Source organism: Gymnoscopelus braueri (assembly GCF_963280865.1).
Source record: "Gymnoscopelus braueri genome assembly, chromosome: 8".
Classification (NCBI taxonomy): domain Eukaryota; kingdom Metazoa; phylum Chordata; class Actinopteri; order Myctophiformes; family Myctophidae; genus Gymnoscopelus; species Gymnoscopelus braueri.
The window spans coordinates 26845297-26870329 of NC_137609.1; the positions used below are offsets into that span (position 1 = coordinate 26845297).

At 38.7% G+C, this 25033-nt stretch overlaps 1 protein-coding gene across 1 annotated transcript; it reads right to left on the minus strand.

Annotated features, from left to right (window-relative positions):
- Positions 1–352: 352 nt before the first annotated feature.
- Positions 353–24419, minus strand: msna (moesin a). The gene is made up of 13 exons (XM_080434673.1): positions 24096–24419; positions 14655–14738; positions 13944–14039; positions 12851–13125; positions 10670–10753; positions 9358–9504; positions 9107–9203; positions 8624–8787; positions 8066–8196; positions 7789–7949; positions 7186–7278; positions 5422–5649; positions 353–3572 (listed from the first exon to the last, which is right to left on the minus strand). Exons 1-13 carry the CDS (start codon positions 24105–24107, stop codon positions 3408–3410), a joined length of 1737 nt encoding a protein of 578 aa, XP_080290799.1. The 5' UTR covers positions 24108–24419; the 3' UTR covers positions 353–3407.
- Positions 24420–25033: the final 614 nt, after the last annotated feature.

The window sequence follows — 25033 nt, forward strand, 5'->3', positions numbered from 1 at the left end:
CACCAGTGCCCTCACTCCCAATGCCCAGTAGTGGATAAAGTACTTATGGGATTATTATCTTGTTCAAGGACATTTTATCACTACAAAGCCAGCAACCAGGGATAGAGCTAGGGACCTTCTGCTTTCCAAGATGGCAACTACTCCTCCTGAGCCACTGCTTCTATATAACTACTGTATATGAAACTTTGAAACAGAGTTGATAACGATGCTCATGAGACATGTGTTGAGATGTATAGTACTTAGTTGGGAAATCTGTTGGGTAATAAAGTACATTCAACCGTTATAACCCCTTTAATAAAAGTATGTTGTTATCTCAACAGCATTGTAATAAATAAATTGACAGAAGGGAAAATGTATTGAAACAGAATGCAGGCTTCTCCTTTTATTTATTGTTGAATGAATTTTGAAGCAAAAATGACTGCTGAATACCTCAAACAAGGCACTGCCTGTTACCAAATCATTTACAATACTAGCATGTTTTACCCTGGTGGATTCCAGTCCTTCATATAAAATTTGCTTGACTTTAAGAAACAACAACTTGGCATACAGTTTAATGACACATTTTTCTTTCACAAATAGTCACTTCTTAAATTGGAGCGTTTCAAATTACATTAAATTCTTTATAGCAGAAACCATATAGCTTCAGATATTACACACTATATGGTAAAAAGCTGAAGACAATGGCTGATGTAAAAAAGTAGCTACACCTGTGCATGTCAGTGTGTCTTAGCAGATGCAGTTACAGTAAGCAGCAATGAGCAAAGTACATACAGTAAATACTGTATCTGGTTACAAATTGTCCTTCAATGTGTACAAAATACTGGTGGGTAAACATAATTACTTAATTCAAAGTTGCCGATTCTGTATATTTTTTAAAGCTACAAATAAACCTACAGTGTGAATAGGCAGAAACACTCTCTTTGTATTATCTCACAGCATATGTTATTGTGTGACATCCTATAATATAAGGACTTGTACAGTATGTACTGTGTGTCTGGTGATTGACTGAATTGATTGTGAGTTGAATGGAATGTCATGTACCGTCTCTGCTGTTTGAGTTTGAGTCTAATAACAAGTGTCACGCCAACCTCCTAGCACAGAACACAGCCGTTCAACTACCGCTACCAGGCCAAATAAAGATTCTACATACTATTTTAAATATTAAAAATCTATTTATGCATTTCCAAAATCCAAAAAAGAAAATCAAAATCAAAAATTTAAGACACACATATTTCAGAAACTTGTAACATAACATTCTTCCCATCTGGAACAGTATGCCTATTTTGGCCAATTTTTCTTCTCTTTGAAGAAGCGACCCCCCCACCCCAAGGAATTTAATTAAGTCATGAAGACTTACAAAAAAAATACATGCTCTTCTGAGAAGGCAACCATTCTTTATAGCTTATAATGTGAACCAAATCTGAAAAATACAATCTAATGTGCTTAACTGTTAACAATACACTGCTCACATTAAAAAAATAACATTTAAAATATGTCCAGCCCATCAAAAGTAATTTATTGTCCCATAATGGTTTGCTGGTACATTTCTGCACTGTTTGGGCTGTGTGTGAAAGTTATTTGTATTTGAAGATATTACAATATGTATCCAACATCATGGGAATAAAATACACTACAGTATGTGTATTTTAGGGTAGACTGTCCTTCAACCGTTGAAGAGATGTCACATTTAAGCCGATTTATACTCCGTCTCAAGACCGTGTCGTGTGACAAAAGTAGCCGATCTACAAGCTCACACAACGGAGCACATTGCGTTGTAAGCTTGCTATTTTCAGCGCACAACAACATCATGCAACAGAGTATAAATGAAGTATAACAGGCTCATGATGTTTCACCACAGACGCATTTCACATTTACAGCAGCTTTCAAATATATGTCACATTTATGTAATGAGATTAAGTATGATGAGGCATCTCAGAGTATCCAGAGAGATTCAAGCAGTTATTTGTTCTTAGTGCAATAAGGCTATGGGATGAAAATTATGTTGTACATCCCCATGTGCTTGTATGAATCTCTATAGATATTGATTAGCACACGTACAACCATCATGAGAATTTGATTGATAAAAACATTATATAATTATAATGTGGGGAAGGATAGGTGTCGTGTGGTGAGTGTTTTTGCCTGTAATGCATGAGACTTGAGACAAAAAAAGTGCCTTGTGTGTTATAGAGATGTTGCCAAAAGCAATGCCACCCATGAGGAAAGATATGTTGACCAGAGACCTATTGAATATGCCTAAATACATTGCCTGCTGATGAACCTCTCTATGCTCACACAAATAGATAAAATCATATCTAAACTGACCTAAAAAGAGGTGTTGTATTGAAATGCATAGGTTAAACAGTGTTGTCTCACATAGGTATGGGTTGTTTCCATATACAGTTAATCGAGGAAAAGAACAGCAACTTAGCATGTTGTCCGTTTGTATTATTAAGCACTGTTGCATTTCACCGCACACTACTTACATTTTAACGAGGAAGCTAGAAAGCAAAAGTTGATAAAGGTTCATTAACCTTGTTTGCTTAAATGACATAATTCCAATACATACAGTAGTGGTGCACATTATTGTATGACTGCATTTAAAAAATAGAATCAAAAGGGTACAGTCATGTTTCATGTCTACTACTGAATGGAAAAAGAGGCTGGTTAAGCTAAATAGAGCAAGCCCAAGCTAGACTTGTCTAGGATAAATTGTGTCAGTTCTTTATGATGACATCTGATTGTGAGGGGGGAGGGGGAAATTATGTGCAGATGATTTATGACTCTTGTGAAATGTAAAAACCTTCGCCACAATACATAATCCGTCTGACAGACACTCTTTATTTATGTCTTATGTTATGTGTTGGAGTAGATTATAATGCATTTGGCTGGGAACTAAATACTTCTAAAGGCTTTCTGCATTATAGTGGAATACTTATATACTTTGTCATGAAGGGCCACTGTGGCAGCCAGGATATATGGAGAAACACTATTACAGGCACATTTTTTAATTGAAATTGTATTGGTCCAGGAGTCTTTTATTTTTAAATTTACAATAGAATCATATTACATAAATGTGACATAAATAGGTATGGAAGTTATAAATCCTTATTTCATGAATCATGAAATATCACGAGCCTGTTCATACTGTGATATGTATAACCCTTATGAATAAAGTATTAATAAAATAAGTCCCTTTTCAACTGATGAATCGCCTAAATTCAAAATGAAGGATGATAACCCGTTACAGACTATTCCAGTTGTGACTGCATGTTGCGCTGCACTTTTGTAGAAAATGAAAATTGTGTATCTTGTTTATTTGGAAATAAAGACGCTCTAGCTTGCGTGATGCAGGGCTGAAGACTGGGCAGAATGGCCTTGCTGTCTTGCTGTGGTGATTGGATAGGTTACATACATTCAAACTCATCAATGCGCTGTTTGGTGTTGCCTGACCGGATCTGTCTAAGCGTCTTGTACTTGTCCCGTCCTGCGCGCACATTTTCCGCGTGGATGAGGTCATTCTGGGTTTTCATGTTCTCGTCCCGAGCGTTGGCCAGCTCTGAGCTCAAAGCCTGGTGATACAGTAAACAAAGAGTTTTTAACAGTTCAGCATGTAAACAGGCACACATAATTTAATTTAGCTATGAGCTTTACTGTATGCATGCTCACAACCTACTCACAACTAAAATAAAAAGAAGATAAGTGCAACATGGAAATTTTACTTCCTGCCATTTTATGCACACATAAGCCATTAATTTCTTTTGCATTAATGTTGCTCCAGATAGGACATATTCAAATTTACAATTAGATCTTAGAGCCAATTAATTATTGTGTCTGCTGTATGAGACAGATGTTCTAACATTTAATATAGACTGTTGTAGTGGAGTAATTGACTGGCTATATCAATAAAAAAAACTTGCAGTTGACTTGTCTTCAATATTAATATCCATTATATGCAGTGGTGGAAAAAGTACTCTGATGTAGATAGAAATAATATGTAGAAGCACTAAAAGTCCTGTATTCAGAATTTTACTTCAGTAAAAGTACAAAAGTAATGGCATCAGAATATACTTACTTACACTTACAAGTATTCAATTTTTCTATTTTTCAAACATTTTTGAAAATAGCCGATCTTCAAGCTCACAATGTGTCAATTAAGCAATATTACACGAGAGGGTGTGCTTTACCGTCATTATTAGCACGCCTGTGATGCGGTCAGGAACGAGGCGTCAGCCGAGTTCCGCCGCGATCACAGAAGTGCTAATAATGTAAGGTAAAGCACACCCTCGAGTGTAATATTGCGATTATACAACAGTTACCAACAAAACACATCCAAATGTATTCATATTGTGGGGCAATTCATAATAAAAAACATTTCGCTTATCCGTTTCCCTGTAAAGAGAAGAGTTTGTTTGACTGAGACAAAATAGTCCCTGTAGCGCAGCACTCCGAGTCATCGTCTCATCAACACAGCTGATTCCAGTAGGCTATATGCTCCGTCGTACGATCGTGTTACGTGGCCAAAATAACTGATCTACAAGCTCACAACGCGTCAAGATGGCGATGCGTTGTGAACTTGTAGATCGGCTATTTTTGCCGTGCGATACCTTCGTACAATAGAGTATAACATACACTGGACTGTTAACGAAATGGGAGTAATTTTACTTTAACACAGGAGGATATTTATACAGTATGGATGTTACCATTGAAATAAAGCACACTTTTTTCCAGTTATTCCTTTTATTATAGGATTTTAGGCGATTTAGTGTGCTCTCTTCTAACCATTGATCAACCGTAAGTCCACCAAATAAGTCAAAATTAACAACATAGTCCATTTTGCGTAGCGGTTTGTTCTCCGGTGGCGGCGGTGGGTACTGTCTGTTTGTTTTCCTACCGTGGGACAGCGTGACTTCACAGCACAGCTGTGCGATATATGGTCTAATCAGGTGCGGACTGCAGTGCGGAGTGATTTATTTAATGTGATTAGGCCCGTGCTATGATGCTGGTTTGAAGCACGGCTAGAAAGCTATTTCAGCCAATCAGATTGCTTGGTCGGAACTACCTGTTGTATAATTGACAATCACAGCCATCGTGCCTAATAGCTATCGGCTATTTTCAAATAGACAAACTAATCAAATAAAATAGGGCTTAATTGGTTGATGTATGTTTTGTAATAACAATCTAAATCTACAAAGTAACTAAAGTTTTCAAATAATTGTGGTGGAGTAAAAAGTAAAAATGGACCTCTGACATGTAGTGGAATAGAACTATAAAGCATAAAGTAAAAACTCAAGTAGAGTAAAAGTACCTAAAAATGGTACAGTATTTGAGTAAATGCACTTGTACTTTCCACCACTGATTATACGTCCCTTCAGTTAAGTAACCACTTCCTGAGCCTTATACGCAAAGAAAAGGACTCACGAGTAGATGTTCATGCACACGCTGGTTCTTCTCAGCCTCGGTCATGCGCTCCTCCTCACTGCGGTCCATGTAGGCCACAGAGGCTGACAGCTCAGCACTGGCCTCGTTCTCGTCCTCGTTCTCGTCGTCCTCGTTGTCTCCGGTCATAGGCTCCTGTATGTGAGCCTGGATCACTTGGTTTTTGAGTTGGTCTTTGGTCTTCTCCAGGTCCTCCTGCACCATGGTAGCCTGAGGGTACATGATTTAGTTGCCAGATTTTGTGAGAGAAACAAGCAACCAGGGTCTATGAAAACCAAGCCCAAAAGAAGCGGCTTGGCTACATGAGCTATTTGAAAATAGCCGATCTACAAGCTCACAACGCGTCGAGCTTGTAGATCTGCTATTTTCAAAACAAATCTTTTTTTTTTAATGTTTTTGAAACAATTTAACTACACAAAACTTGTATGGGGGACCTTGGCACAAAATCTTTTCAGATGGGGGTCCACAGACAAATACATATTCAATTGGGGGTCCTTGACATGAAAATGTTCGAGAACCACTGGTTTAAACAACATTAGGAAGCAAGTCCAAATAAACAACTAGACTTTAGAAACAAGCCCAAAAAAACGCACCCCGCAACAATCAATATTTACAAGCTACTTTACAGAAAAACAAGCCCAAAGTCGCTCATAATAAGCAGACATGGCAATACTGTTCACAATTAGCTATTTTCTACTACAAGTACTGAGCCGTGTCGTTAAACGTATTTCACAGGTTCTGGTTTTGTTTTCATACGCTATGGCTTGATTTCTCATTGGTGCCCTCCACGGGAGGTAGTACTAAAAAAATATCTTAAATAGAGATAATAGCCAATCTAAAAACTAGATCGCCTATTTTTGTACGTTTTTTTAATTGGCGTATCTTCCCCTTTAGGTTCTGATTATAATGAAAACATAATAGTAGTCGAAAAGAGACAAATGTGAACCAGCTGAGACTCTCTGTATGTTTAGGTACGTCACAAATTATTGGTACCTTGGTGGTATCATTATTATTAGCCTATTATTAGAATAATGTACAAAACTCTAACACTGGATTAAAAAAAAATGTATTCTTTGCCTTTGTCAATGTATAACTTGCTCAGGATGATATCACATTCCTGTTCATGTATTTAAAAAAATATAGGAACCACCATACTCTTCTGATAGCCAGAATATCACAATGGGATACAAGATATCTTCCCAGGAAAGAAAACTTTTCCCAGCATGAAGACTGGAGCATGTTGTGTACACTCACGCACGCATGACCCCACACACACACTCAGACAAAACAAGGTCCTAGGAATGTCCTTCCTTAGTACATCCCAAGGGGGTTGTAAGTAGTTGGTAAGAAAATGTAAACGTTTCACTTGTTTCCTTTCATACACAAGTGTTGAATGATTTGCAGACGAACAGCATGCTTACTGTACATGTATATGCTGTTATTAATGAGCAGGAAACAGGATGAATGTCATTTCTAAGTGATATTCTGAAGATCAAATTCTCGATTGTGATGCTTTGGTACATACTAGTAATAGTCACAGCCCCAAATAGCATATTTCTCCTGCAGTTTTCATGCATACGCAGACAGTAAATGTGCACTCATACAGACACATCAACACAAACTCTTATTTTTAAACAGAATAGATTTCATGCTACATTTTCTGGGAACTGTGATCATATGCCTTTGTTGCCAATAAAGTGATAGAATATTTATCGTTCATCTACTGTATGAAATTTTAGACCATACCTTCTCTTGCCACTCGGTTGCTTCATCCTCCTTCTTCTTCTTGGCGTCCTCCAGTAGGGAGATTTTTGAGGTCAGGTCCGCCAACTCTGTGGCCTGAAGGAATAAAGTTTTCATTTATTTTTCTTGACATGACTTCACATTGGAATATCAGACAGACAACTTGTCATTTTGCCCCACACGCACACACACACACACACACACACACACACACACACACACACACACACACACACACACACACACACACACACACACACACACACACACACACACACACACACACACACACACATACACACACACTTTCAATACTTCATATATGGAAACAAGCCCCAGGGGCTTTTTGTGTTATCCTTTTAGAATAACATTTGACTGTACTACCTGTATTGTTAACAAACGTGTTAATAAAGTATTCAATCAATCAAGACATGTAGATGTCTATAACAGTGGTTCTCAAACGTTTTAATTTCAAGGACCCCAGTTTGTCCTTGAAAGTAACCCTCATAACTCTTAGAGTTATGAGGGGATATGAGGGGTTATGAGGGGATCCCCACTTTGAGAACCACTGGTCTATCAGAACAGCTCTTCAGTGGTGTCACCAACCAGGTGTTCTTGGTTCTTCATGTGGTTCTCAGACTGCTGAAGCAGAGTGAACTTGGCTTCCTCTGCCATCCTGAGGTCTTTCTCCAGACGTTCAGAGTCCTCGTTGGCGCGCTTCCTCTCCACTTCCAACTCCAAAGCCTTTTGGGTCTGCTCCTCCAGATCTGTGTGTGTGTGTGTGTGTAAAAATAAACATGTGCAAAAGACCAGCCATATCATGTTCTGACGGTGCATTAACATATCGAGGCTTTTTGAAAGAGCTCGTAGGGATGTCACCCACCTTGTTGGGCTTTCTTTGTCTGCTCCTCAATCTGTTTTAATCGCTCTATTAATTCTTCCTTCTCCTTTTCAATCTTCTCCTTTTCTTTTTCTGCCACCTCCCTTTTCCTCTTCTCGTTCTCCAGCAAAGCCCTGATGGAGACACACAGAATTCAGTGTATACAGTGCACATCCTGTGTGGGAGGCACTGCTCGCATCTTTGTCAAGTTAAAAACGATCCCAACTTCTAAACCACACGGAGGAAAGCCTGGTTTTCATTCCACACTGATCAGTGTGATCTGGTCTAGGCCACGCCTACTAGAAAGTGATTTCCGGTTGTAGTTTTCGTTTGGCGTCACTTTGTTTTAGTTCCCCCACCTGAATGCTAAGTCGAGTAGGTAGACTAGTCTCGCCAGTCGCTACTTGTTAGAATAAAACATGGATATACCAAAAGTATTCCAAGAAGTACTTGAAGAAAATTGTCGGATTCATTAAATTACTAATTACTTATTACGAGGGCAATCATTTTGGAGGAGCACGTTTTCCGCCATGGTTTCTAACAAGGAATTACGACACCTACCTCTCCATCTTCTTGTGATTCTTCTCCTCCCGGGCCTGAGCCTTCATCTGCTGTACCTCAATGGTGTCTGGTTTGCGGCGACGCATATACAGCTCATGGTTGCCCATGCACAGTGCCAGAATGCGCTTGTTGATGCGAAGTCTTGGAGCATAGAAGATAAAGTCCTAAAATGGCAACATTATAAGTGTCTTTCAGAAAGGATGTTTAGGCTAATTAATACTTGTGTGCTTTGATGCAAGTATCTAACCACTTGAACACTAGCATCTCTATTCTGGGACTAACATTCGGGGAAAATAGCCGATCTACACGCTCACATGTGAGCTTGTAGATTGGCTATTTTCTCCGAAGATTTTTTGTGTAGCACAAAAACAGGAGGGGGCCTAGTATAGAGCCCTTGGTAATCCTGGCCACCTACTGTAATTATGTGGTTCATATGTGAATTTATTTGACATGCATGGATATTATGAGAGATCAGGTACTCACAGGTGCTTTCTTGTCAATTGGTTTAATGACAAACTTCTTGTCATTGAAGGAAATGTTCCTGATTTCACTCCAAGGAAAACCAATTTTGGGTGTCATTCTGTTGATGAGAAAGCAAAACAAAAGCTTTGGGCATGGTTCATATTACACCACAGTGTCATTTCCTACTGTTTTTCTTACTTTTGTGACACATTGTGATCCGTTTTATCTACTGCATTAACAGCCATATCAAAACCTTATAATTTTTTACTCACTTATCATTCTGCTCGTAAATGTTTAGTCCTAGGGCATCCACTCCCAGCCAAAGTTCTGATCCTTTCTTGTTCTTGATGCTGAAGTAGTTGACTCCATACATCTCTAGGTCTTGAGCAATCTTCAGATACTCCATCATGGATTCCTCTCTGAGTAAAAAGAATGTTGGGTTTTCATAAGGTCAGCAAACAGGTCAGAAATGTCAAAGGAATTCGTTTATTTATCAAAATTGTTTTTATTTAACATAACATTTGGGTTAAGCCATTAGTTAGAACCACATTGCAGCAATACGTGTCCAGACCTGGATCGCTGATAACTGAGCTGAGTGACTGCTTGGCACTGAACAGCAGGCAAGTCAAGCTCATACCTTCTAATGACTCAACGAATTATGTCAGTGAAGTGTGAAGGTCTAAATCCATAGCTAGCAGCTAGGCACTGGCTAGCTAATATGACCACCATTTTCTCCCCTATCATCAACAAGAATGTCCTGCAGTGTAGATGTCAGAACAAGCTGGACAACACTGAGTTCAACATGGCATGTATTAACTGGAAAGGGATGTGCAAAATGTACATGACCTGACTCTTCAATGATTGAAAATAAGTCTAGGAAAGGAGACAAAACTGGCCACAGTTTAAACAGAAGTAATTGAAGCTGGCACAAGGCAGATGCTTGACTATCATCAGCTTTTCTATTTGGCGTGTATACTGCATAACTGTCTTTGTGGGCAACAGTCAATTAAGAATCTGCAAACTGGGAACTAAAGGGTGAGAAGAGCACATTTCAACCCCAAGGACATATGTCTCTCAGAGAGATCAGTCAACAAACACTCCTTGGTTTTGCTACTGTTGAACTGACAGGATCTGCAGGGGGCTTGGCCATATTAAAGCAAGGACCAAAATTAACTTGCAGTGTATTTGTGCTAGATTAAGACTCTGTCAACAACAGCAATGTTAGCCATGTCTCCACCTTGTCTCTCCAACAGTTTGGAAGGCATTATGTGGTAGAATTGTGGAATGTGTACTGTAACTAAATCATCATATCCAGGCATGGGGACAACATACAGTACATTTGTCCCAGCCAGAGAAAAAGGTTAGGTGTGCATTGAGAATTTAAGCCAACAAGGAAGTGATTCTCTGTGGCTACTGCTGGTGCTGTGTGGTTTGAACAATCTAAAAGGGATCCAGGGTTGAAAACTGGTGAAGCTTCCCTGAGCAGAAAGACTTATTTTTGGGTAGCTGGTGCACTGAAATGAGTTGAGATGCAGGTTGAGCTCAAGAACATGGGGAGCCGTGTGTGTTTGTGTGTATGGTTACCTCAGCATTCCCTTGTGTTCTTCGTGCCACACCTGAATCCTCTCCTCCCATTGCTCCTTGTTGAGCTTATGCTGGTCCAGCACTCTGAAAACATGAAACATAGTAGTATGACGAGAGCTTCAAGTTACGCAGGGAAAGACTGCATATCACAAAATACTGCAGGATGTTTCAAGCTCGCTTTTGTTTGCCTATAATTGTTGGTTAAGCCAGCAGGTTTAGCCATCCCACTAGCCCTATAATATTGGGTATAGGCACATAAGTACCTCAGCAGGGTCAGATGTTCCATTAGTTGGAGGCTGAGATTGATGGAATGAGCCTATCCTGAGACGTGCAAATGTCAGTGCTGGGGAACACCAGTAGATGACCGGATAGTGTGTCAACCACATAATCACAGCGTCCCCCATTCAATTACGGCTGGAGACCTGTGTTGTGTGTCTTCCTGCCTCTCTGCTCCCTATCTCTCTACTCTCTATTGTCCACCGTAGTCTGAAGACTCACCTCTAAAGACTCCACCTCACCCCTTAGGATGATACTCCCCTTGTATCCCTTCTTGATGCTAGTTTATTATGCAGATAGATCTTACTTATCTATGTCATTGGTAGGCAGGTTTTTGAATGGACCATAGCCCACCAATGAGACACAGACTGAGCAGACAGAAATTGTGCCATCTTATAAGTTATAATGAGCATTAGTGAGGACCAATTATGTGGAGATAATGTTGAAAATGTGTGAAGTGCTCCTTTAAGTCCTTACTATGCTATAAAAGTTGTGCTCTATTATTAAATATGACAGTAAAATAAATTTTCCCCCTTTCCACTTTGACTCACTTACCCCTTGTATTACCTACGCGTACCACTAGGGGTACATGTACCTCCATTTTAGAAACACTGATTTGACATTGACAGAGATGCTCGGTTCATTGTTTACCTGGTATCCAAAGTTACTTTGAGGCTCTACTATGTTTTCTCTGCACTCTATTTATGTGCCTATTTACCCTGTTGTTTATTGACGAGAGCTCATGCTTAGTTAGTTGGTTCTGCTAAATCAGATTTCGCACTTGTAAGTTGCTCTGGATAAGAGTGTCTGCTAATTGACTAAATTGTAATTGTCTACTATCCTAGTATCTAAATGAAGCAAATCCTGTGTTGGTGTCAACCAGACAGCAAGGAATCTCCGCTGGATTTGAAGCCCACTTGAAGGACAGAGCCGCGTTACCTCTGTTCACTTCATCGGGCCAGTCCAATTACGGCTCGGCAGGAGCCGAATAGTGACAAAGCACTGAACCGGAAGTTTACGGAATGCACTGGAGCGTTTGTCACTATTTCGAGTTTACATGAACCACGTGAGTGGCGCTCGTTCTGCCCCCTCATTGACGCAACTTTCCAATAGAAGGCTCTGGCCCAGCAGATGTCACTATTTCACCTCATGCTCCAGGAGAATTTACTCTCAATACAAGTGAACGAGGTTTTGGACAGACTAGTTTTGCATAGTTTACATTTTCACAAACACTTTATGTTTTCAATCGCTAGTTTAAAGTCTTTTTCAAATTATCATGATCAAAACGGGTCTGTAGAGGCTCCCTTCGTCCCTATTTTTTGGGCGGTGAAACCGCCCCTATAAGTGAGATTTGGAAAAATGTACAAATATCTTGGGCAGTGAAACCGGCCCTAAAAGTGAGGTTTGGAAATTTGTACAATTATCCTGCGCTGTGATTGGCCAATCACAATCTATTCAGGACTGTGATTGGCCAGTGTCACATGACACATGTGCATAGCCCTATATAAGCAACCATAACTTAAAAAAACAACAAATTATTGTTTTTTTTAAGTTATGGTTTTGTCCATCATAAAGTGTGTTTTACAAAAGATAAATGTATTTATCTTTTGTACATGATTGATCGACTCCATTCAGTATTGTGATTAGCTAGCAAGACACATGCTGACACTAAGTGGCTCTTTCAGATCAAAGCATATATATTGGTTGACTCCATTCAGTATTGTGGTTAGCTAGGAAGACACCGCCCACTTCACACAGGGTGTGATTTTTACAGTCTATATGGTGTCAACAGTGGGGTTGGTGGATTGCATTCTGGTAAAACTAGGTTCAAAGGCTAGCAATACAAGGTTGAGAAAATCTTTTGCCCAAATAATGAAACAGAGCAGTCATCTATGGAGGACTAACCTCTGAGGGAGAAGTTTGTCACCGGACAGGTATCCCGTTGTGTGGACATCCTTGTTGTAGTCAGCATACTTGGCCTGCACTGCGTACGAAGCCAAAAGCACAGCTGTTTCGGGAGGGCAGTAGATGTCATCATTCAAGATTCCCTCTTTCACCTGCAGGAAGAATAGCCGCTGCGTGGCGTCCTGGATCAGCTCCTCAGAAACATCCTCAGGGTAAAACTTGCCCCGAAACTTAAACAGCAGTGGGCTCTCTTTCCTTATATCCTGGGCTGTTACCTAGTGTGAGGTGTGACACAGATCATTAGTTGTGGTGGCTATAGCAATGCTAACTTTACTAATGTTCCACACAAACAACAAAGATTTATACCGTAGTGACTTTTCATTCAAAAGGAGCAGAAAGGTTTTATGGCTAGGGATTTTAATGATTAACCGTTAACTAACAATACAATTTGTAATCGATTAATACAATCAGTTTATGTTTTTTTTCTTCCATTAGAAAAATCTGAATACAGTTTTCTAAACATTGATTTAAGAAATAAATGTTTCATGTAGGCCTATTGTCTATTTTATTTATTCTATTTACAGTGCTACTGGGTAGCCTATCTATAGCCTATGTCATAGGCGAGAGGATTCACACATCATCATAGGCCCTATGATGTGTGAATCCTCTCGTTACTTCTATTGCTCATGTAAAAATAAACCTTTCTTTTGGAAAATATGGAACTTATTTTGTTGGATTGGTACATTTTTTTAATGGGTCACACAGCAGACATTTATCTATTATAGATGCATTTTCTTTCTCGTTAAAGATTTATTCACCGTTAACATGTTTTGATTAACATTAATCATGTTTAAATGAGCATCTGTACTTAAAGGGTATGTAACTTTCAAACATGTTTGGGGTCATTTCAACGTCTACTCCGGGGGTGTGTCTGATAAAATGAACACAAAATATCTAAATACTGAATCAAGCAACTTAAACATGTTTGAAAGTGAAATATCCCTTTAAGGCTAATTCATGTTTTGGCAAAATAATTAAGTCTATCGTTGCTTGACAGAAATTCCAAATTTTCAACAGGGAAAAAAGCACTCACCTTCTTATTGAGCTTCAGCCATGTAGAGAAACCTTTTGTATCCTGGTATTGGAGGCCAAAGTACCATACCTCACGCAATCCAATTGTCTTTACAACCTAAAAAAAAAAGGTAATGAAAAAGTGTCAATATATTTGTAAATCAATTTCACATTGTCGCAACAAGTTTAGCTTCACATGAGTTCCATGAGCAGCAGTGAACCGCAGTTAGGGGTTGCGTCTTGTCAGGGATTCCTCCACACATTGCCAAGGCCAGGAAGTCTCAGTCTCAGTCTCTACCCATTCAGCTATGGCTGCCCCACATAACTCCAGTGATGATGTGTACCGATTTGTGTGAGTTTTGGACAAAATCTGTACTAGTAGCAAAATGTGTGTCTTGAAGAAAATGCAAAAGAGCAGAAAATCTCGTTAAGCAGAAATGGGCATGGCCTATATGGGGTGTTGTGTCATGATTTTATTTTTTCATTATGCGACCTTCGGTTGAAGCCAAACATATTCCTCAGACGATGGCTCCTACTGATTTTGGTGACTCAATGGCCTTTCCTCTAGCACCATCCATAGGACATAATTTCCAATTGCACACATGATTTCTCAAAATAAAATGGGCAGATTCCAATGAAATGTAATGCACTCAGCAAGGATGAACCCTGCTGATTTTGGTGACCCCATAATAATCAATAGTTACAGCCCTAGTGTAAAGATAATTCCTCCTACCTGGTCAAAGAGCTGCTTTCCCGTTGTATTGGGCTGAATGGCGAACTCCAGTTCCGCATCCATTGTGGTCACTCTCACACTAATCTGTAGACGGTCACAAAATCAAACAATGAGCAAGACAAATAAATTGACACACTAGATGGCTACTCTGAACAACAATTGAGTGGCTTTATTGACATTAAAAGGAAAATATCAGAAACGAAAGCAGTTTCTTTGGTTAAAAAAAGAAATGTCGGCTAAAGAAATTGAGTTCTGAAATATACAGAAATGTTATATAAAGTGTGGACAGCTTCATATAATGACCCTCTTTAAATCGAACTCCCATTAGAAAGTTATCACTCTCATTCTTTTCCGTTGTAGCAATTTTATTTAAAGCGGCACTATATAACTTTCCTCTTCTACTCCGGATTTGAACCTGGTTTCCTTCTTAAATGCCAGTTTGCTCGGGGGAAAATTTTTATCTTGACCATCAGGTCAAACTTCGTGTTTTAAAGTGAAATACTCCTTTAAAAAGTTAATCAGACTAATCAATTTAGTCAACTATAAAGCATCAATAATAAATTTTCAGTGTTGACTAATTGATATAACATTATGGAAAGAATGTATACAAAATTACCAAAGAGCTCACTTCTCGATTATTCAATTAATCAAAACAGAAATTGATAGACAAATTTCTAGGAACATATAATCGATAGTTGCAGTCCTACAATCTTTACTACTAAACAGGGAATAAACAAGGGTAAACAAGGAAAATCAATGACTTGAAAAAAATATATTTGTGGTTGATACATTTCAGCTCAGATACACTGTGTTTCAGTATAATCACATTTTTGTCACATTTACTGCTTGTAAAAGTGAAGGTGAATGACTCATCACTAGTATCAATTGCTGACTCACTGGGAAATTGTGATCAAAACTACCAAGTGATTTTTTTGCTTACCGTACCATCCCCATACTGTTATAGGGTAAGTGATCTTTTTTGGTCAAAACAAAGCTGTTTTTGTTTGTTAAAAGGTTAAAAGGTCTGATAGTAATCATTGCTATAGAGTTGTTAACTATCATTTAGTTGTTTGTTCAGTAACAGTGGTCTCCCCATCTCTCCAGCGCTTTAATAAACTAATACTATAAATACATTACCAGGTTGGTTGCACATTTTCAACCGACCAATATGTCTGAGTCATAGTGTCGGGGGCTTTGTCAGAGTACCCGTTTATCTGTGTCCCTTTTGTTCCCATATATGGAGATGTTTGTTCCTGTCTGTCTACCTGTGTCCCTTTTATGCCAATATATGGAGATCTCTGTATCTGTCAGTCCTTGTCCCTTTTTGCCCATATATGGAGATTGCTGTTGTCATCAGTATATGCCCATATATGGGCATGCCCCCTTTTGTGCCCCTGTATCCTATATGAGTTCTGTCTCCTGATTGGATAAAACTGGTACCCCGACCTGGAAATGTATTTTGTGTTTATTAAAGAGCTGGAGAGACAGGGAGACCCCTGTTACTGAGCAAACAGTCTATAGCTATGATTACTATCAGAATATATAGTTATTTAACTTACACTTACACTACCTTTGAACTGACATTCTTAGCAACCTTCAGATACATTATCAAATCATTACGGTATCATAACATGTAATTTTGACACAGGAGATAAAGAGAAAGATAATGTCTCTTGAGAGATACCATACAAACATGGCAATCTGACTGACTGTCTCTCTATAGAAGTGAACTTATCTACAGGAAGTAACCACATCCTCTGGTGGCTGAGCCTATGAGGCAGTGCCACTGCATGCTGTGCTCCCCTGAGAGCAGCTTTACATCCTGTTATGTAGAACACTACTTGTCAGTGTTAATTTCTTCTCAAGTGCGGCAGCAGAATTTCATGGTTAGTGGGAGCAGATTGCTTGATTGCGAGGTCTGATATTACAGACACATCTTTACATATGTAGCCAGAAATACCATATGAAACGAAGGTTCAACGGATGAGAATGCAATCAGTTTCCACCCTTAGCTAGAAGAGTATACATGCTAGGACTTGTATTTATTTTTATCCTCGCTCTCACTGTATTCTCTCAAAGTATTTCATACCATACTGTGTAAAGCGATAAACTATGTAGGCATTTCTATCCTCTCTCAGAGATGACAAAAACATCAGTATGCCTGTATGGCAACAAAAAAAAACTACGGCGGACTGAGGCCCACGCCTGGTCTGACCCACAATGGTATGCATTATTTTCCAGTTGTGCGGCTGATTAGAGCTGCGTTCTTTCCCATTTGTGTCAGCAGGACCCCATTTTACTGCTCAGGAGCTGCCACGTCCTGTCGTCACTAGCAGCCAGTGGTGGAAAAAGTACTCAAATTTTTTACTTAAGTAAAAGTATCAATACTGCACCCTAGAAATACTCTGTTACAAGTAAAACATATACTTAAAGTACCAAAAATAAAAGTACTCATTTTTCAGAATGTCCCATTTCACAAGTTCAAAATGTGTAAAAGTCTTTTGAAAATAGCAGATCCACAAGCTCACAATGCGTCGCATCGCGACACATTGTGAGCTTGTAGATCGTCTATTTTCAAATGGCCGAAATATATATATGGCTGAAGTGATTAATATATGTTTTATGATAATAATCTAAATCTGCAAAGTAAGTAGTAACTAAAGCTGTCAAATAATTGTGGTGGAGTAAAAGTGCAATATTTGCCTCTGAGATGTAGTGGAGTAGAAGTAAAAGTATTGAAAATGGGAAATACTCCAGTAAAGTGTACTCAAGTACAGCGCTTGAGTAAATGGAGGGAGAACAGTTATGTTTGGAGTGACGCCTACATTCTGTGCTTGCCCTTAAGCGCCACTTAGATGCCAAAAGGGCATCATGGCATCTTATTAGGATGACATGGTACACAGTGAAGTCATCAGTGTTAAGTGAACTCTGGTGTGCAAATGTACATTTGTACACTCTCTGAGTTACAAGTTGACACATTAACACAGAGGATTTTACTGTGTATAACATGGATATTACCCTGCACTGACTGAACTCGTGGCCATCATGCAGACAGCCGCTTTCCTGAATTAAAACAGTTCATCTTGCATTAAGAAAAGGGAACTGAACTAAAACAATTCAGCCTGATAAGGGTGTGCCTCACATTGCCAGAAACACTTAGGACACTATTATTAGCACATGCACAACACCCCACTCAGAATCCGGAGGACCACGGATAAGGCTATACTATGCATACATGTATGCATAGTATATGCATATATGCATATATATATATATATATATATATATATATATATGTGTATATATATATATATATACTGGGATTTCTTTTGATTGTACTATATACTTTAGCAGTATGCTGATCATTCTTAGTTTACCGTAATATAAAGTCTTATCGTTATGCAAACTAATACTCTATGATACCTAATACATTTTAGATAAGCCAGCAGTTACATGTCCACATGTGATCAAAACAAACTTGGCACACTGGCTAACCTGAAAGAAAAATGGAGACATTAATGCACATCCCGTCTTCTTTTAGCGGACATTCTCCTTCATTTTATTGTTAACAAAATACCCTGACCACCAAACATACAGGTAGGTGCTGATATTTCAATGTGATTTTCTAAAGTCACTTTGAATTATTGCATTGAATTGTGAAAGATCATGAGAACTTTCACTGATAAAATAACTTGTATGTCCACTGTTCTTTATACCCATCCACAGTGTATGAATGAACATAAACTGGGGAAGGACTTTCACCGAAATGTCTGTATGATGCTTTTTTATCCCCTGCTATAAAAGAAACAAATATAAAACCAGAAAATCAAGCATTTGGGAGTGTGTGCCTCTATTTTTGTAATACAGTATGTTTGTGTAGAATTACAGCTTTAAATAAATGTGAATGACACAAAACATTTGTAGAAATCACAAACAAGATTTGATAATGAAATTTAGATGCAGCAGGGATGCAAAGATTACAATGAAATTATTTTCGGTTTAGGATTTCTCATCTGGTTCAATTAGTTCATAGTCAATGCAGCCGGATGAATCAATGCCACCCGATGCAAGGATACTTGATCAAAATTGGAAGGTCAAGCGATGATAACACATCCAATGAATTAATAATCAATATAAATTACTAATTTCCAGCTGCAGATTTGGAGTACCTCCATAATCCAAACTACTGTAGTAAAAACTTTATTCCACAAACATAAGGCTAATTGATAAGTCTTCCCCACCAAAATACATATCACATTTCTTCCATAGACAAATACATATCTAGATGAGCACTTACTCTTAGTGGTTTGATTCTCTGAAGCTATTTTGCAGATGTTCCAAGTACAAAACAGTCCATATCAAGTTAGCTGTTTGTCTCTACCACGGCAAGCTTACAAACTGTTAATCTGCTGTGCTATGTGCACTGCAGATTCTTTTAATCCCTTGCCCGCATACCTCTGTGTTTTCCAGTTCACCCTTTCTGGTTTGCCATACTTTGTTAAATTGCTGGTGTTCCAAACAAGAACATTGTATCTGCAAAGCTTTCTACATGAAGGGGTACCGTGGTAAGTTATGCTATATTTTGTGTAAGGAGTTAATTCTGTTGATACAAATTTATCAAATAAGGGATAAACTAACATTTAGATAATTCACCAACTGTGGAATGATGCTGAAAATAATCAGTAAAATAATCATGATGATACTAATAGTTAAATTGCTATCGTCATAAAGGCCCGTTGAAAAATACTGTGCTGTGCCTTGAGGATGTTTTCAGTGTAAGCTTTTGAAAGACGTTCACAATGTCAGAGGGAACATACCGTAATTTATAGTGTGTTCAGTGTTTTTAAAGCATGTGTTATTAAGAATGGAATGTCTGGGTGTGAGTCAATGTACTGTTTCGGGGTCCTCCTATCCAATGATAAGCCAGATAAACTGCTGGACAGTGTTACGTTAATCAATTTTTAAGTTAACTGCTTATTAACTTTAAAAAAAACGTATTAACTAAACTGCTGATTAGATCAAAAACATATGAATACAAAATAAACATATAGGCCTGTATCTTGATCATGTGTTGTAATTTCTGTTGGAGGCTATACAGCAGAAGGAGAAGCACCATGCTGGGTGTTTCAGGGAGGAGAGGAGGTAGCTGTGAAACCCCATATAAGGCAGCAGGCTAGGAAACTACTAGAAAGGAACTGATGCAATTGCAGAGACCTTGAGTCACAACATGACTTCCTTGGGAAATTGACGTGTTGCCAAAAGTAGTCCAGCAAAGGAAAAGTTTCTGAATAAGCACTGTTTTTGTGAAATGCCAGAACAAAATAATGTTTGTAGGCAACTAGGCTACTTTAAACAGCAAATGAGAATAAAACTACAATCTTGTGAGTGAAACCAAACTAATAATGAATTACTTTAATTAATAAGGTAATAGCTACATAATTCTAGAGACTATGCAAAAACATTCTACCAACAAAATGTACAGTTCAGAATCATTGTGCCTGGACCTGTTAAACTACAACTGCAAAGAGAAAAGCACTAAATTTCAGATTATTTATACTGCTTTAACCACAAATCCTGGCTACTGAGCACTGATCCCTCCTTCCTAAGGGCGTACCTCGGCTTTACCACCTCAATGACTGTTACATTTCAAAGCTTACTCCTTTCACATCTTATGCCTCATTTACTGCATCTTGGCACTGTGAGCTCTTTAAGTAAATCCCTGGTTGCGTTGGTCATAATATCATGCCCACTTTTCAACTGGTGCTGATAATCTCTGGTGTGATTATGTTTTTTTGTCCTTATAGTCTTCTTGCATTTCCCAGTCTCTGTCCTCCCCTAGATGCTCTAACTTGTTCCTAATGAGTTCCAGCTTTAGTCCTGAATGAGGACACCTAACCTAGGCACTAGTTTGTATCTTCATTGAAGAATGGATGCATATTGTAATTTGTTGTAATGCTGTGAACATTTCATCTTACAAACCTTCATCTTATTTAACACATCATGTAGTTTCCTCCAGGTAATGTTCTACTTGCTACCTAAAGTATTTCCTCGTATCTAAGGGCATTGCTTTGTTCCGAGCAGACTTGTTTGTGCCAAGAGTCAAGGCCTCTGTGACAATGCATTTGCCCTAAAGATACCCCATGTCTACAGGCAGAGTGTGCTTACTTAACTGAATTTTCTGGGGTCCATGTCTGTCCAGTTGGTAGAGTGTAGCTGCAACCCTTCTTAAGCCTTATTTATAATGAATTGTACTGGTACGACAAAGAATAAATGTGCCTTTACTGTTGTATTCTTTAGCATGTACTGTCCACTCAGCTCATATGCTTGTTAAACTAATTAAAAAAGCAATATTAAATATGTCTAATCATACAGTAAACATCACAAAATTATAGAAAAAATATGTTACACCACCAAATCACCAAACTTCTCTATATATTCAATACGTTACTTTATCAAACTTTATCATAACTTTCAAGGAGCCTCCTTTCGTCCAAACAACATTTTGGGTAGATTTACTGCTCTGATTAACTGATAACCCACAGCATGAGGCCAGCTTATCCTGATGTCTGATAGCCTGGCTCATTCTCATGTCCTTCTCCAACTGTGTGTGTGTGTGTGTGTGTGTGTGTGTGTGTGTGTGTGTGTGTGTGTGTGTGTGTGTGTGTGTGTGTGTGTGTGTGCGCTCGCGCGTGTGTGCACGTATGTGAGTGTATACCAGCTGAAAGTTTTAGATGTATTTACTGAAAATGTAACAGAAAAATAAGAGTGTGTGTCCACTAATTGTGTGTGCACAATGCATTGACTACAGAGCCAGACCGATAAACCATTATTTGACTTTTTTTTCGCAAAGTATCTGCAATTGTGTAGCCAATGTGTCCCAATTTTTAACCACTTTCAATCTGGCTAGTTTTTTTTTATGTTGACAATTATTTTCAAAAACAGCTTATCTATAAACTCACAACGTGTTGGATCGCGGTGCAATGTGAGCTTGTAGATCTGGTATATTATTAAATGTTTTAAATAAGGCTTAAGTGGTTAAATAAAATTCAGTTTATGTGTGTATTTAATATTTACTTGTTTGCCTGGTCATTGTATAATTCAAGTTAAATGTTATTTTCTTATATTGAAGTTTAATATAGTATAATTAAATACTTTATCTATCAAAACGTTATGGTGTTTATTTTTATTAATGTGTGTGCTTATTTTTCTTACAATTTTGTAACAATTTTTCTAATTGTTTTAAAGGTTTTGCACTTTTTTTATATAGAATATCGGCCATATCCGTTATCATTGGTCTAGGACAGTGGTTCTACTTGGGGGTGTTCCAGGTGCTGGTTGATCTTAGCCTGGTAAACCCTCCCTCCGGAAATCTCATTTCTATTTGATTCCACTCCTGGAATCAAATAGAAATGAGATTTCCGGAGGGAGGGTTTACCAGGCTAGGTTGATCTGCTATTTTCAAATAATATTGGAAAACATTGACATTTTTGCTCTCTATATATTTTTGGGCTAACATTCTAACGCCACAAATCTTGTACACACGGTTAATGCTGTGAACAATGCTGTAAAGTTTACAGCATTACAGTGTAAACAACACAAATCCCACAATTTATTGTCACATCCATGGCCAAATACATTAATGTGGGGCTCCTTGACATGAAAAAGTTTGAAAACCACTGGTCTAACATTATCCGAAATCAGGATTCGCATCAGACCCAAAAATCTGGCACTGGTCAGGCATTGACATCAAAGATAAGATTTAGACAGGGGTCCAGTGAGGAATTATCTGCCCAGTGCACATGAAGTGTGTCTGGGTCTGGGACCATCTCATTGGCACCTACAGCCTATAACAGATCTGAACCAGTTCAGAGCCCTGAGTACTAGACGGTACATTAGCCCCTCCACCCTTTGACAGGAAGCTATTTTAGCAGTCATCTAATAATCCTAAATAGTCAACTATTTGTTTTTCATTAAAAGGAAAAATGTTAAGACTTCCATGTTGAATGCTTACATGGCCTGGGTGAGAGGGTTCAAACATGCAGTGTAGTTTAGATAGAAAGCACATAGAGGGAGCAGCATCACTCTCGCTTCTTCCCATGACTTTACTGTATATACAAAGTGTTTTCTCTTATTGCTCAACATCAGCATAATTAAAGGATGTTATACAATTTCCAGATTTGAGTGTGTATGATCAACAAAAAAAAGTGCTATCCAGGGCAGTTTTAGCTAACAAAAGTACACACGGAAATGAGTTGACACAATTATGACCTTTGGTAACATTAATAGTTGTGTTTGTTGTTTGGATGTGTATGAGCATGCGAGGTCAATAATATGCTAAAAAAAAAAATCTATTCACAAGTCACATGTGTTTATAGCAAAGTATGGCTGCTATTATTCATTGGAGAGTAGAATAGATTAAATTAGGATTGATTATGCATGAACACATTAACTTACTTAGACATTTTAGTTGAAAATCAATGACGAAAGCAATTACATGGCTGTAAAGGGGGAAAAACTGCCTTCATAGGCCAATAAACTGCTGGCCCAGAAACACATCAACCAAGTTAACAGAAATGTGGTAATAGTTCAGTTAGTCTGTTCCCAAAAACATGAATTACCACTCAGTTCTATAATTGACCTATTGGTGAAACGGTGATGTCATGCAGTGCACATTTTTTAAACTGCACAAATAGAAGAATACACGTTTTGTGGATTAATAGGATGGCTATCTAAACTGTACTATATATAAGGAAATCATTTGGTCTGTGCCTGTTATTTTTCTATAAAGCAGTAGTAGGCCTACATCAGAGGGAAACTACAACAAAGTTTTCTCATCATAGTTCTCAACAATTAGTTGTATAGTCCAGTGGTTCTCAAAGTGGATTCCAGTGACTCTCTGGGTTCCTTTAGGGGGTTCTAAATTGACCCTCACTGTAACTCTGACAGTATACCAATGGAACCAAATGGATTTGTACACTGTTAGACTTAAGGAGAGACCATGAAATGTAAAAGTTTGAGACCCACTGGTATATAGTCTGTGTAACACACTCTGGGCGGAACCCCAACATGATAAATCAAATCCCTCCTTATGCTAGAGTTCAGCTCATTGTAAACGAGAGGCCTAGTTTGTCAGGCCACAATCTCACTTCCGTTCATTTATTCTCCGGCTATATTTAGCATGATGAGTAAATGTGATTTGAAACTTTTTCAGTTGTTGGAGAAAAAGGATCCGCCCTGTTACAGTCACGTTAACGTATTATAATCCACGTATAGCCTAAATATGTGAATATCATACATAAATATGATGAAAAGAAGTAATGATGATGAACACACACACACGCGCGCGCGCACTCACATAGAGAGAGAGAGGGAGAGAGAGGATTTTTGAATCTAACAGACTGCGAAGACATACAATGAAGATTTAGAACCGTTAGATCTTACCGTCTTAGGCATTTCTGCTTTCGTCCCGACACTTGATTTATTATGGAAAAAACAAAACCAAAAAAGTTAAATTGCAGGGAAACCAAAACTAACGGGACCCGAAGAAACTTTTGCCCATCAGAACAACAATGGCATGGAATGTAACGTCCTCCTCGCGTCGCAACAAACTTTGCGCTGCTAAAAAACTGTTATCTATAATAAGCTGTTCTCCAGGTCAGCCTGTGAAACGTTTGTCCGGCCAGTAGTACAAGCTGTAGCTGATTCTTTGTTTGGTGTTGTGTGGATTCAGTGGAAAGCAGACTAGAGGGGGCTGCCCATAGAGTTAGAACATATCTAGAGGACGGACTGCCCCGCCCCCACCGATTCATTTCAATGGAAGTTGCTCGCAAGCGCACGAAGCACCCGGAAGTACCACTACATCCTGGATTGGCGCTTAGTTTGGCTCCACATTTTGGAGCCAATAGAGCAGGCGCACTAGCTATTCGGACGATAGACGCACGCGCGATAGCGTTTTAAATGCGGATGTCCTGCCATCTCAGATTTGACCACCAGGCGACTGCAGCTTCACTGTTCTACCGCGGTTCTGGGGGCTTGAGGGCTGTATGCCCGCTTGATTTCCTGCTAACGGTACTGTGGCTGAAAAACCACACCCAAGCCAATGACAGGACCCGCACTAAAAATGAGTTTTCAGCAGTGTTGCCAGGTTTGCGAGAGAAACAAGATCAATGAAAACAAGCCCAAAAGAAGCGACTAGGCTACATGAGCCCTTTAAAACATACATACATGAAAATACATCACCTATTTGAAAATAGCCGATCTGTGCCGAACGTTTTTGAAACATTCTAACAACACAAATGCTCCCCTGGGCACAAAACATGTTCATGAAAATATTTGAGAACAACTGGTTTAAATAATAATTTAAAACGCCTAAATAAGCA

Bases quoted from the DNA above. Each gene is read 5' to 3' on its own strand.
- msna (XM_080434673.1), bottom strand. The intron at 9,204-9,357 runs GTGAGTAAAAAA...TCTCATCAACAG, and splicing joins ATTTACGAGCAGAATGATAA to AATGACACCCAAAATTGGTT. The intron at 7,279-7,788 runs GTTGGTGACACC...TTATTCCTTCAG, and splicing joins TGAAGAACCAAGAACACCTG to GCCACAGAGTTGGCGGACCT.